The 13216-nt window shown below is 51.1% G+C and overlaps 1 protein-coding gene across 5 annotated transcripts in view; it reads right to left on the bottom strand.

Annotated features, from left to right (window-relative positions):
• EXOC7 (exocyst complex component 7) overlaps positions 1–13216 on the bottom strand; it is a 404713-nt gene that overhangs the window by 279838 nt on the left and 111659 nt on the right. For all 5 annotated transcript variants that reach the window (XM_086930707.1, XM_086930709.1, XM_086930711.1 and 2 more), the window contains exon 6: positions 473–640. In XM_086930707.1, the coding sequence (XP_086786833.1) occupies positions 473–640 (168 nt within the window). The remainder of the gene's footprint in view (positions 1–472; positions 641–13216) is intronic.

Here is a 13216-nt window from a genome sequence, read left to right as displayed (position 1 = left end):
AAAATTCAGCCACATGCACGTGGCTGGTCCAAGAGAGACAGGGTATGAAAGAATATGGGAAACACTGTCTTGGAAATGTGAAACGTCTATGAGGAAAAAAGCTGTTAAATACAAAACGCAACCTTGGCAATTAAACAAAGCGGCCAATGTCCTCACAAAAGATCAAATAAAAAAAACAATCATCAGCTATTAACACCTTGGAAATTGTTAGATTAAAATCAAACGGGGAAATATCAGTGTGGAAGAAAGCACAAAAATAGCATTACAGAACTAATCAATCATCATCTTCAATAAAAACTGGATATCTTCGCTGCAACATAAAATGGAAATGCGGTATAGAGGGACACGTTAAATAGGTCAATGTAAAAGAAAATGTAAAACATCCACATAAGCAAATAAGGACTGAAACATCAGCAGCTAAGAAAAGCCGAAACACTAACATCTATGAGGCAGACGTTTATGCATTGCTCACCTGGTCGTTTAATAGGCTTTTTAGTTGGTGTGTCCTTCCGCTTGTTCTGTACGGCTGGGGAATATGGAACACCAAAGGAGGAGCTGTTCTTACGGAAATGTTCTTTCAGGCCCTTTATTGAGCGGTCCAACTGGCTGGAGCGGATTTGATAGTACACGTTCATGAAATCTGAGGGACAACATAAGGCAGCGTGAAAATCAGATCCTTTCCTCATTGAACAGTACAGAAATAAAGGGAGGTGGGTGGAGGGATTAAAAATTAGGATTACTGCTCTAAATCCTCCTTCATCGGTTTTAAAAATGCAACAATTGGATAGGAATGCCAGATACCCACCAGTGGTGGCCTTTTATAAATAAAAGATGCGCTAAAATAGAAGGAATCATGGAACTCAATATAGCTCTGCACTGCTGTGTCTCCAGGGCAGAGAGGGAAGAGGAATTCATCCTTCTTCTATTGCCCAACACAGATGTATGGTCCCAATGGAGAACCTAAAATTGGTTAGGTTTCACATCGACTAGTCACCACACAGAGGAAATTGTGAAACTTCCTTTCATTCAGTACCTCTGCCACTAGGGATAGTCAGATCCTCTTTGTCAGCCTTGTAAACATAATCATGCGATTAGCGCTCCACAAGTTAACCTTTCAATTCCCTGAATCAACACCAAATTTTTATCAATGAAAAAAAAAATGTTTACTGAAAATGTTTTTTTTCCATTGACGCACATGTTACTACTTGTGTAACGATATATCTGTAAGAGACATTAGTTAGTGATAGATTCCTTACCTTAAAATATCCCCAGGCGTCAGACTGGATCCGGAAAATCTTTGCGTAGCAATACCCCTGCGCGTCGGTAGGCGTCGTCTGCGGCTCCGTGTCCGTCGTCGGCGTCGTGAGCGCCGGAATGACGTCGTCGGTGTACTTAGACGCCGCCCGTGCGCGCTGACGTCAGTTCTGATACACAGCTTTTCCGCGCCAGATACGCAGAGCCATGATAGAACCAACACTGGTGCCATGAAACTAGGGCCCTGAAAGGGGATAACCCTAACCCTAGATATCGGTTCACAGAACGGGGAGGATGGGTGGGTCGGTAAGGAATCTATCACTAACTAATGTCTCTTACAGATATATCGTTACACAAGTAGTAACTTGTGCATCTGAAAGAGACACGTTAGTGATAGATTCCTTACCTTAGAATAGATACCCCAGCAATACCAACCCCAGTGGAGAGTCTGCGAACCAATATCACACCAGAAAGTCCTGGAGGACGGAACGGCCAAAGAAGCCATCCCTCCGGACTTGACTGTCCAGGCAGTAGTGTCTTGCGAACGTGTGCAGCGAGGCCCACATCGCTGCCTGGCAAATGTCCTGTAAGGGGACTCCTCGGCCCAGGGCAGTTGCTGTTGCCGTGGCACGAGTGGAATGAGCCCGCAATCCAGCCATGGAGTAACATGCCTGAATACACAAGATGATCCACTGCGAAATGGTCCTCCTGTGTACCGCCTTTCCCTTCTTCGCGCCCACGTAACCAACAAAGAGTTGGTCATCCACCCGGAATTGGCGTGTGCGATCTAGGTAATAGGAGAGCGCAAGTTTTGGATCCAGACGGTGGAGCCTCTCTTCCTCTTTCGAGGGATGCGGAGGCGGAAAGTAGGTGGGCAAAGTAATGGACTGCCCGATGTGGAAGGCCGTGACAACCTTGGGCAGAAAGGAAGGTCGTGTACACAACACCACCTTGTCGGGATGAACAGATAGGAAAGGTGGAGTAGAAGAAAGAGCCTGGAGCTCACTCACCGTCCTGGCAGAGGTGATGGCGACCAGGAAATCAGTCTTCAAAGTGAGAAGACGGAGAGGACAGTTATGGAGCGGCTCAAAGGGAGCACACATGAGATAAGTGAGAACAAGATTCAAGTCCCACTGGGGCATCACAAAGGGAACAGGCGGAAACATGTGTGTGATGCCCTTTAGAAATCTATTTACAATGGGGGACTTGAATAAAGAAGGCTGATCAGGGAGCATTAAGAAGGCAGAAAGAGCAGAAAGGTACCCTTTAAGAGTGCCCAGAGCAGAGCCCTGCTGGGCAAGGGAAAGAAGAAAAAGCAGCACTTCCGAAAGGGGCGCAGAGAGAGGATCCACAACCTTTGCTGTGCACCATGCCACAAATCTGTTCCACCTGCAGGCGTATACCGACTTTGTGGAGGGACGCCTGGCTGCCAGAATGATATCACAGACTTCAGGAGGCAAGTCAAATGGCCTCAACTGTCGCGCTCAATATCCAAGCATGGAGGTGGAGACTGGACAGGTTCGGGTGCAGCACCGTCCCCTGCTGCTGCGACAGAAGGTCCTCCCGAAGAGGTAGATGAATCGAGGGATCGACTGACATGCTGAGTAGCTCGGGATACCAGTATCTTCGTGCCCAGTCCGGAGCCACAAGGATCACTTGGGCCCGGTGGCGCCTGATCTTCTTCAGCACTCTGGGCAGAAGTGATATAGGCGGAAAGGCGTACAACAGACCGCAACTCCACTCGCGACGAAAAGCGTCTCCGAGCGAGTGCCGCCTTGGAAATTCCAACGAGCAGAACTGATGACATTGCGCGTTCTCTTCTGTGGCGAATAGATCTAACCAAGGCTCTCCCCATCGCTGAAAGAGACCTTGCGCCACGTCCGAGTTCAGACGCCATTCGTGATACATCATGCACCGACGGCCGAGTTCGTCTGCCCTGGCATTCAGAGAGCCTGCCAGGTGTTGAACCACCAGGGTCACGCCCTGACGTTCCAGCCATTGCCATAGGCGCAGAGCCTCCTAGCATAGGGCCCACGACCCCACTCCGCCTTGTTTGTTGCAGTACCACATGGCGGTGGTGTTGTCGGTGAACACTTGCACTACACTCCCCCGAACAGAGGGGAGGAATGCCTTCAGTGCTAGACGAATCGCCCGTAGCTCCAACATGTTGATATGGAGCCGGGACTCCGCCGGGGACCAGAGGCCTCTGATATCCGCCTCTCCCATATGGCCCCCCCAGCCCTGGAGGGACGCGTCCGTCACAACTACGTGCTCCGGGTGGGGTTGGGAGAGGGATCTGCCACTGACCCAGTCGCGGTCCGTGAGCCACCACTGCAGTTGTTTCGCAGTGCCCTCCGAGATCAAGACATGATCGGACAGGTTGCCCTGATGCTGGGCCCACTGAAACTTCAGGTCACACTGCAGAGCCCGCATCCGCCACCTGGCGTGATGCACCAGAAGGATGCAGGAGGCCATCAGCCCCAGAAGCCGCAGTGTCAACCTGACCGAGACTCGGGATAACGGCTGGAAGATGGGAATCAGAGCCTGAATATCCCAAACCCGCTGTTCGGGTGGGTAAACCCGAAACTGCGCCGAGTCGAGAACCGCTCCGATAAAGAGGAGCTTCTGAGAGGGGCACAGGTGTGACTTCGGCACATTGATGGAAAACCCCAGCAAGTGCAGGAGGTCGGCCGTAGTCTCGAGGTGGGTGACGACTACCTGGGGCGAGCCCGCCTTCAACAACCAGTTGTCGAGGTAGGGGAAGACTAACACCCCCCGCCTGCGCAGATGAGCTGCGACCACTGCCATCACCTTCGTGAACACCCGTGGGGCGCTGGTAAGGCTGAAGGGGAGCACGGTAAACCGAAAGTGCTCTTGGCCTACCGTGAACCGCAGGTAACGCCGGTGGGCCGGCAGGACGGGGATGTGGAAATAAGCGTCCTGCAGGTCCACCGCTACCATCCAGTCTTCCGGGTCCAGGGCAGCCAGGACCTGAGCCAAAGCGAGTATCTTGAACTTCTCCTTCCGGAGGAAGCCGTTGACGTTCCGTAGGTCCAAGATCGGGCGTAGGCCCCCTTTGCCCTTCTTGGGCACCAGAAAGTAGTGGGAGTAACATCCACACCCTACTTCTGGCCCAGGAACGCGCTCGATGGCCCTCTTGGCGAAGAGGGCTGTGACTTCCTCTTGCAGAAGTTGCAAGTGATCCCCCGACACGCGGTGGCATTGCGGTGGCATGGATGGAGGGGATGCCTCGAAGGGGAGGGAGTAGCCCCTTCGGACAATCTGCAGCACCCACCTGTCCGAAGTGACTGTGCGCCAGTGGGAGAGGTGATGGCGAACCCTGCCTCCCACAGGCGTCACATGGGCCTGAAAACTCGGACTAGGAAGGTTTAGAGGCAGGCGCTGCTGCGGGGGGTGTGGACTGACCTCGCCGTGGTCCCCGACCGCCGTCACGGCGGTTTCCACGTCCGCCACCGCGCTGTTGGGACATTCTGCGGCGCGTGGCTGGCAGTACGTGTGGGGGCGCCCCTTCCGTGGCCACGAAAGGAGCGAAAGGCACCCGATAGCTGGCGTGGGGCCGTGAGGCCCAAGGACTTGGCCGTAGCCCTGGAGTCCTTGAAACGTTCCAGCGCGGACCTGTGGCGGGCTTGGACCAAGTGCCCACAAGAACGTCACACAAGGCCTCATTGAAAGGCAGCAGAGGCTCACTGGAGCTTGACTGCGGTTTGAGGACCTCTGTGAGGAGGTTTGTCCTCACTGCCGCGACGGGGAGAGGCCTTAGCTGCCTTCGTCAACACTACACTATATGTAGAGCCCACCTCTGAAGCCACAGTCGGAAGTGAGCTAAATCCAGTGTCTGGCGAAGTGTCAAGACCACTGGCCTCCCCAAGCTCATATGTCCAGTCCTGTTGAGACTGGCAATCTTCCTCGTCACCTGTGTCCTGTAAACCAGGATTAGCAGACAGGGCCTCCTCGTGGAGATAAAAACCCCCAAAGGCCGACGGAATCGGCGCCCAGCGGCGCCCTTCCGGCGCCTGAGTCGGACCGTAGGAAACATTGGGGGCGGTAACCACAGTGGGCGCCGGGGGCGACACCCTTGAGGACGGCGCCGGCGAGGTCATAAGGTCGACCGGCGACGTCCCGGATCCGGATCCGGGGAGGTCCTGCGGCGCCGAGACCGAAGTCGCCGGTGGCGTCGGGCCGAAGCACCCGACGGCGTCGGGGCCGAAGCGCCTGACCCGTTAGAACCTTAAGACGGAACCGTTGGGCCCGAAGGCGCCACGGGAACCGACTGAGGAGGGAGGGCCCTCATGGCCATGAGGTACCTCTCGACCTCCTCCGGCGTCGCGCCGTGCCCAGGGACCCGAAGGTGTGGGGCAGGCGGCGACGCTAGCGACTCCCGCGGAGCTGCGTGGGCGGTGTCGCCCGAGCCCCCGGCCGCATCGTGCGAGCGTCGGGGTGGGTCGGAGGATCGATGACGTCGCTCCAACCTCTCATGCCTCTTACCTGAGGACTTGGAACCAGACGATCGGTGTCCACTCCCGGAGCTTCGATGACTCCGACCTCGCGACCTGTCCCTCGACCTCCCGTGGGACCGGGACCTGGAGCGGCGCGGGGCCGACTGCCTCAGCTCGAGTCGCTTGCGGGACCGCTCCCGCCTAGCCTTCAACGTCAGGGCCCGGCAGTCGGAGCAGGTTTGATCTTCATGGTCGAGGCCTAAGTACTTCAGGCACCGGCGATGGGGGTCCGTGACCGACATGAGTCGGTCGCACTTCGAGCAAGGCTTGAACCCGGGCATCCCTGGCACCGATTGAGTCAAAGACTCGACAAGAAAGAGCGATCAATAAGATCAAAAAGTTCAGTCAAAAATTGACTGGGGGTAGAGCTTCTTCCGGATCTGCGCTAGCTGGCGCAGAAAAAAGAAGAACTGACGTCAGCGCGCATGGGCGGCGTCTAAGTACTCCGACGACGTCATACCGGCGCTCACGACGCCGACGACGGACACGGAGCCGCAGACGACGCCTACCCACGCGCAGGGGTATTGCTACGCAAAAATGTTCCGGATCCAGTCTGACGCCTGGGGATATTCTAAGGTAAGGAATCTATCACTAACGTGTCTCTTTCAGATAAATATTGTAATATCTCATTTTAAAAGTAGTTGATCTTCATTGACTTCTGTGTTAAGATATGTCATTTTGCAACACCTGATGACCATGAAAGCTATGAAATGTTGTGGTGCAATGATTTTGATGTAGTTTGCTGTTGTTTTGGTGTTGAGTGAAGTCCTCAGGATAGTTTACAAGTTGTACTGCTCAATTTATAATGCTGAGCTACAGGCTGCCAAAGCAGCCCACTGCCTAAAGCAAATCTAGTTTCAACATTCAAGAAGACAGAACACCTAACTATACAAGAACTCAAGAGAAGGAAAAAGTAGAGACAATGCTCATAGTGCAGATCTGGAGCCGATTTAAGTAGCATCTTCAAGGATTCACCTATGGCCTTTTCCTTTTGAACATGTTTGAAAAGCCATCCAAGAATCTCTCCCCGTCCCAAAAAAAGATCTACAGCATTACAAAACAGATGAAGCACAGACAGCAGGGTTGCTGAACAATGTAAAAACATATATTGGATTTTAGCAGGTAGCAGAAGAACTAAATGAAAAAGAGCATTAGACCTTTCACTGCTCAGATCAAAACAGCCTCTTGAGCATTTACATAATGGGTCACTACTAATGAACACAGTCATCTCAGCCTCTGAACATTCACAGACCATAATCTCCGCAGTCACACTGCTCACAGAGGTTGTACAGCACTCTTTAATGGAGTACCCTTTGCTTTGCACTTTCTTGTCCCATTGACACTTCAGATCTGCAATACCTATATAACAGTAAGAGCTCTGTGGTGGCATTCCGGCATCCACAGTGCACAGGGGAGATATCTGCTGTATGGACCAGGCAAAATCTGGATTGAAAGTTCAAAACCAGACAAAGAATGCTAGATTGGAGTGGGGAGCCAAGGAGGGTGAACAATATTGTGCTCCTATAATGCAGAACACTCAACTTCTACATCCACAGCACCTATTCATATTTTACAGGTTATTCACCGATCAGAGATTCAAACTACAACTTCCAGGAAACAAGAACTTTATGTCAAAAGAGTTAGACCTGGCATCATTGGCATGGTTTCTTCTGACTTTTTGCCTCTGACCTCCTGCTTTTGACTGTTTTGCTGAACTTCGTTTTTGCTGGTTGTAGAACTCAGAGCACTTCTTCACTGCTGACCAGTGCATGCGCCCTGTATCTAAAATATGATAACAATTGGTTTATCCCAGATTGGCATATTTGATTCACCAACAAGTCCCTAGGCCAGTGCACCACGTGTGCCCAGGGCCTGTTAATCATATGCTACTGGTGAGCCTGCAGCATTGAATATGCCTTCCAGATCAGTAGCCCTTAAAACAGATCTCAGGCCTGCCACTTCAGAACCTTTATGTGCAGTTTTAAACATGTCGACCTGGCAAATTAACCTACTTGCCATGCCAAAACCTTCCTTTTTCTTCCACATAAGTCACCCCTAGAGTAGGCCATGGACAGGGTGCAGTGTACTTAGTAGGTAGGACACGGTCATTTAAGTTTTACATGTCCTGGCAGTGACACACACTTACATAGGATAATACTGGAGCTGACTTGAAACATTTGATAAGTGTAGCTTCCAATTGAGAAAAGATAGGAAAACCACACCTTTTCCCACCTTGTCTGCACCGCAGCTCGCGTAGCGCTTCTCCGGGGCAGACCCGGCAGGGTCCAGGCCCGACTCCGGCCACACCGCCTTGCTTCTCTGCGAAACCGATCCGGCGAGGAGGCCGCGCCATCCACCGCAGCCGGGCAGACCGCAACACTCTACTCCGCCCCCACCAAAGCCAGGGGCCACAGGGGGTACTAGGCGGGCCGCTGAAGAAGGTAACGGAGGGCTCCAAGAGGCAATAGCCCATGCTAATGAAGGCCGGCGGCGGGAGCTCGGGAAGACACGTTCACTCACACCGCCATCTTGGCCACGCCCCCTCAACGCTTTTTAATGTGTAGGTCACCCCTCTGGCTGACCTGATAAAATTCTTTGGTTTCTCCTTTACATCCTACGCAGACAACACCCAAATTGTCATCACCCTGGCCAACGACAAAGCCATCACAGAGCTTAGATTTTACGTGCAGCAATCAACACATGGATGAATAAGAACCACTTAAAACTCAATTTAGGAACAGGGTTTACCACTTGGGGCTCCAGGGGGCTAGCCATACTGCTGCATAAATCCTTTCCATTGTCGGTTACAGTGCAACATACAGACACTCCGGGCTGCTATGTGTGCCTTGAGGGCCAACTGGAAGTGAGGCATTACAAGTTTATATCCTGTCACGTCCCGCTGCCCCTGCTGGAGTCCTCCCTGCAGACGCTAAGATCCTTTCTCTTGACCTTCCCTCATGGTGTTACAATTGTTGAACGCGCTCCTTGATCCAAAACTGGATCCCTCCTCTGCCCCAAACCCTACCAGGCGCTCCAGTCAGGTTGTTTGACTTCCTGGACGGACTCAATGGGCTTCTGCGTTGCTTAGCACTCCTGGCATCCTGGGCAAAGGGCCTATAACCAACAATCCAAGGGGTATGCAGTAGATTCTCACATAGATTTTATGTGTTTTCCAGCAGCGGATCTCCTTTTGGTTCAGTTGGTGGGTATTCTTCTGCGTGGCATCTCTGATCATGCTCCGTTGTTATTGTGGTGGGGAACTCTGCCCCATGCTCTATGGAAGTTTTGGAGGTTTAACGCATTGAACCTGCAGAGTTCTGAGTGCGAGGCTTTTGTGGAGGAGAAATTGCATCAATTTGAGCTCAATGGAGGATCGGTGGGTATAGCGGTGACGCTATGGGCAGCCAGTAAGCATTCCCTGAGAGGCCATATTAAGGGCTACGTTCGTCAGGCGAATGAGCGCCTAGTGGAGCGCCTGACCGATTTAGAAGCTTAGAACCTAAGGGTGGAAACTGCTCTCAGACGTCGCGACACTGAGCACTCCAGTCGTCTCCTAGGCGTGGCTCGCGCGGAGCTGTGGCAAGTCTCTTTAGCAAAGGCCAGGCAGTGTTGTAGGGTCTCGACAGACAAGTTGTATGCCTTAGGAGGCAAATCCGGTAAATAACTGTATTGGCTGGCGACCCGTGGAGTCTCCGACTGTGTGGTCCCAGTGATTCGGGACTCGTCGGACCGGCCTCAGGGGAGATCTCCATCATAGCGCAGACCTTTGCGGGTTTCTACTGGGAGTTATACTCGCTGTGTCCCTCACCGCCAGGGAAAGTTGTGAACCCCCTTCTGGACAGCTTACAATTGTCGACAATACCCAATGTTTTGGCCCAGGAATTGGACCAAGCTTTGATGCTGGAGGAGGTGAACGAAGTGGTGTCGGGGTTGCAAGCTGGAAATACAGATGGCCCAGATGGGTACCTCATTGTATATTACAAGTGCTTCCGTGAGATCCTATACCATCTCCTGAACTTTAATGCAGCGGCTCTGCAGCAGGGGTTGTACACACCAGACTTAGATTGCGCTATGATTGTGGTTCTTCCCAAAGATGGTCTTCCTAAGGATCGCTACTCCTCTTATCGGCTAATCGAGCTGATTAACACTGACATTAAAGGTTTTGTGGAAATATCGGCCGAGAGATTGAGCAGCGCCTTACCTCACTTGGTCCACCCAGATCAAGGTGGATTTATATCGGGCTGCAATGCACACCACTGCATTAGAAGAGTACAGGTGGCGCTGACCCGGTCGAGGGTCCTAAATGGCGCACTGGCCCTCTTGCTAATACATTCTCTAAATCGTTTCACATGGTGTTGTGGGCTTTTTATGGATGAGGTTCTCCATCGGGTTGGCCTGGGACAAGGGTTCCGTCGTATAGTTCAGCTTCTTTATCACTCCCGACTGCTAAAGTTCGGGTGAATGGGGTCTTGAACCCTGCACTTCCTATGAAGAGTGGTACGCACCGGGGTACCCACAGTCCCCATGGCTCTTTGCCTTGGTGATAGAGTCCCTGGCATAACTTATACATTGTGATGCCCGGGTAGAGGGATGGCAGTACATAGTAGGTCTTGAAGACTGCATAACACTATACGTGGATTATATGCACTTGCTCCTTGTGTTTGCCTGGGCCTTGAAAGAGTCACAGCGCTCCAGGCCATGTTGCCCAAAACTCCTCTGGCTGTACTGTGAGGTGTCCGGACTTTAGATCAACAAAGGCAAGTTTTGTTTAGTGGAGGTTAAAGGAGACGCTTTGGGGCGGGTATGGTGTTCTAACATTCTTATTGCACCCAAGATACTTAAAGGAATTGTGTCTCTGTGTCTACCCTTCCGGATTTGGCCTGGGTCCTTAATTTTGGGGGTCTAGACCTGCTGCCTGACTGTGATCTTGGCCGCTGGGCTACACTCCTCCTAAACCCAATGGGGCGGACTGCCCTTTTTAAAATGGTGTGCTTACTGCGATACTTGTATGTGCCAAGTAATTGCCCCATCTCAGCCCCCATAAATGGTTACACTCTTTGACCGCAAAGATTATCAACTTTGTGGGTGTGGCATATCAGTCGCTCTGTAAGTCTTCTTAGCATAGCAGCCTGGGTTTATTGGATATCTACCTCTTCTATCTGGAAGCTAGCTGGGTGCTCCTTAACGACTGGTTCAGAGGGGTGGGATGACCCGGCATACCGCATGGAAAAACACTCACTGATCTTTTATATGGAGCACGATTACCGGGTACCTTACCTTCTTGTACAAATGTGTCTCTTACCTGTTGGAACTGCCGCCTAACCGGGATGAGCCCACTATAGCGAGTAACGTGGCTACGTCATCTATTGGCTCTCGAGGGGTTCGTGCTATGGGATCGTCTTGGGATCTCCTACCTAGGAGACATGTTTAAGGGGGGGAATATTAGGTCATTCCATTCAAATACTCCTTGAGTTCCTCGCAATTCGTTCGGTATTGCTAATTGCGCCACGCCTTGCTGGCCCACAAGTTACCAGAGAGCCCTTTGCTTGAGTACTGTCTGCTGGTGGCGAAGATTTTCCAGGGGAAGCTAGATAAAGGGCTACATCAGCGTTTTAGAAGACACTGGTGATCCAGGCCCGACAGAGGTGGGCATCCTGTGTGGGGGACTTGGATAAAGATGATTGGAGGGAGGCTTGTATGGCACGGAGGGAGCTGGCGATCTCGACAAGGCTGCATATCATACAGTTAAATTACTTGCACACGACCTATCTCACTCGGAGGCCCTTACACCATTTGGTCTCTGATGCACAAGCAGCATTTGCATGATGTTTGCTCCCCACAGGGAACTTTTGTCATATAGCCTGGGATTGGCTGGTGCCGAAACACTCCAGAGGGGAGCAGGGGGAGATTGGCTGCATATTTTCAGCTGTCTTGACCGCCCGTTGGAGTTAATGCTGTGCATTGCCCTGCTTTGGCTGTTGGATGAGGTGGGGGGCCTCAGAGCTCAGTGTGTCTTTTTGGGGATGGCTTGCCTAGTTGCTAAGCGGGACGTAGTCAGTGCATGGAAACAACAGAGGTTTCTGACTGTTAGGAGGTGGCGTGGAGTGGACTGGTGCGCCCATCAAGAGAACTCAGTTTTTGAGGCTCGTGGCTACCCTAAGAAACAAGAGCGTATATGGGGGAAACGGTGCAGCTACTACGAGCTGTTGATTTGATATTGTAATGTGGCATATTTCTAATGTTTGGACTTGTTGCTATGTCATACGTGTATTATGTGTACATTTTGTAATGTGTGGTACTGTGCCGTAAAACTCTCAAAATTGGTTATAAAAAAAAATCTGTTCATTAAGACCTACGTTTTACTGTTCGGAACCCAAACCTCCTTTTGGACCCCAACTTGGTGGCTGCAAGAAATGGGCTCTCTTCCTATACCAGTTAGTAAAACCCGTAATCTCAAGAGTTTTACAATAGACTGAGCTATAACTACCAAGTCAATGCGGTGACCTCTTCCGCATTTTGTTTAACAATCAGGACAATAAAAAAAGATGTTACCTCACATCCAGCGAACCTCCAGAAAACACTGGTAATGGCAAAATTAGACTACTGCAATGGTCTCACCGCATACCTATACCTATGAACAAATTGCACTCTGCACAACGTTGCAGCCAGACTTCTACTGAAGATTCCAAAATATCAATGTGTTCAGATTTATTTAAAAAACTGCATTGGCTCCCCTTTAGACAGAGAAAAACCTTTAAACCACTGGGCATCACCTATAAAGCACTACATGACTTATGCCCAGATTTTTTTACAACACTGCTTTAAAATGGTACACTCCAGGCAGGACTCTATGCTCTGCTTCAACCAAATTTGCAGTTGTTCCCAGGTTCAGACGGGCTGCTTGGGGAGGAAGAAATGTTGTGCCGGGGCAACTAAAGCTTGGAATGCTCTGCTATTGTACATAAAGGAGTCACCCAATCTTCAAGCATTCAGAAAAGCTCGGAGAACCTGGTTGCTCAATACTATGTAGCCGCTTATTTTCCTGTCCCCAGGTTCTTCTGCACTGCCATTAAAGCTAGAGCCTAGACATCCTTGGTTAATCAAGCGCATTAGAAAACTAATTTTAAAAAAATGTGGGTGTCCTTGGCCAGCATGAGTGTATTGTCTTCCAACACTGGCACAAGTATGGCACCTCTTTCTGTTTCCTTAGACACCTCTGGGCATGATGGCCATGTGCATCTTATTGTGAAGGTGCTAAGCTCTTTATTAAGGTGGGCACTGACACCTGCAGGATCCCCTGGGATACTTTAAGAATCTTCCTTATGTATCCTCGCACGTTCCCCGATTATTGGAATTCCTCCCCCTTTTTTTGTTCCTCCTCCCACTTGCCAACTGTTCCAATGCTGTTTTATCGTCTTATTTGTCTCACATGCTGTTTGTACTGT

Source organism: Lissotriton vulgaris, chromosome 7, assembly GCF_964263255.1.
Source record: "Lissotriton vulgaris chromosome 7, aLisVul1.2, whole genome shotgun sequence".
Lineage (NCBI taxonomy): Eukaryota > Metazoa > Chordata > Amphibia > Caudata > Salamandridae > Lissotriton > Lissotriton vulgaris.
This window is presented reverse-complemented; position numbering and strand designations above follow the sequence as displayed.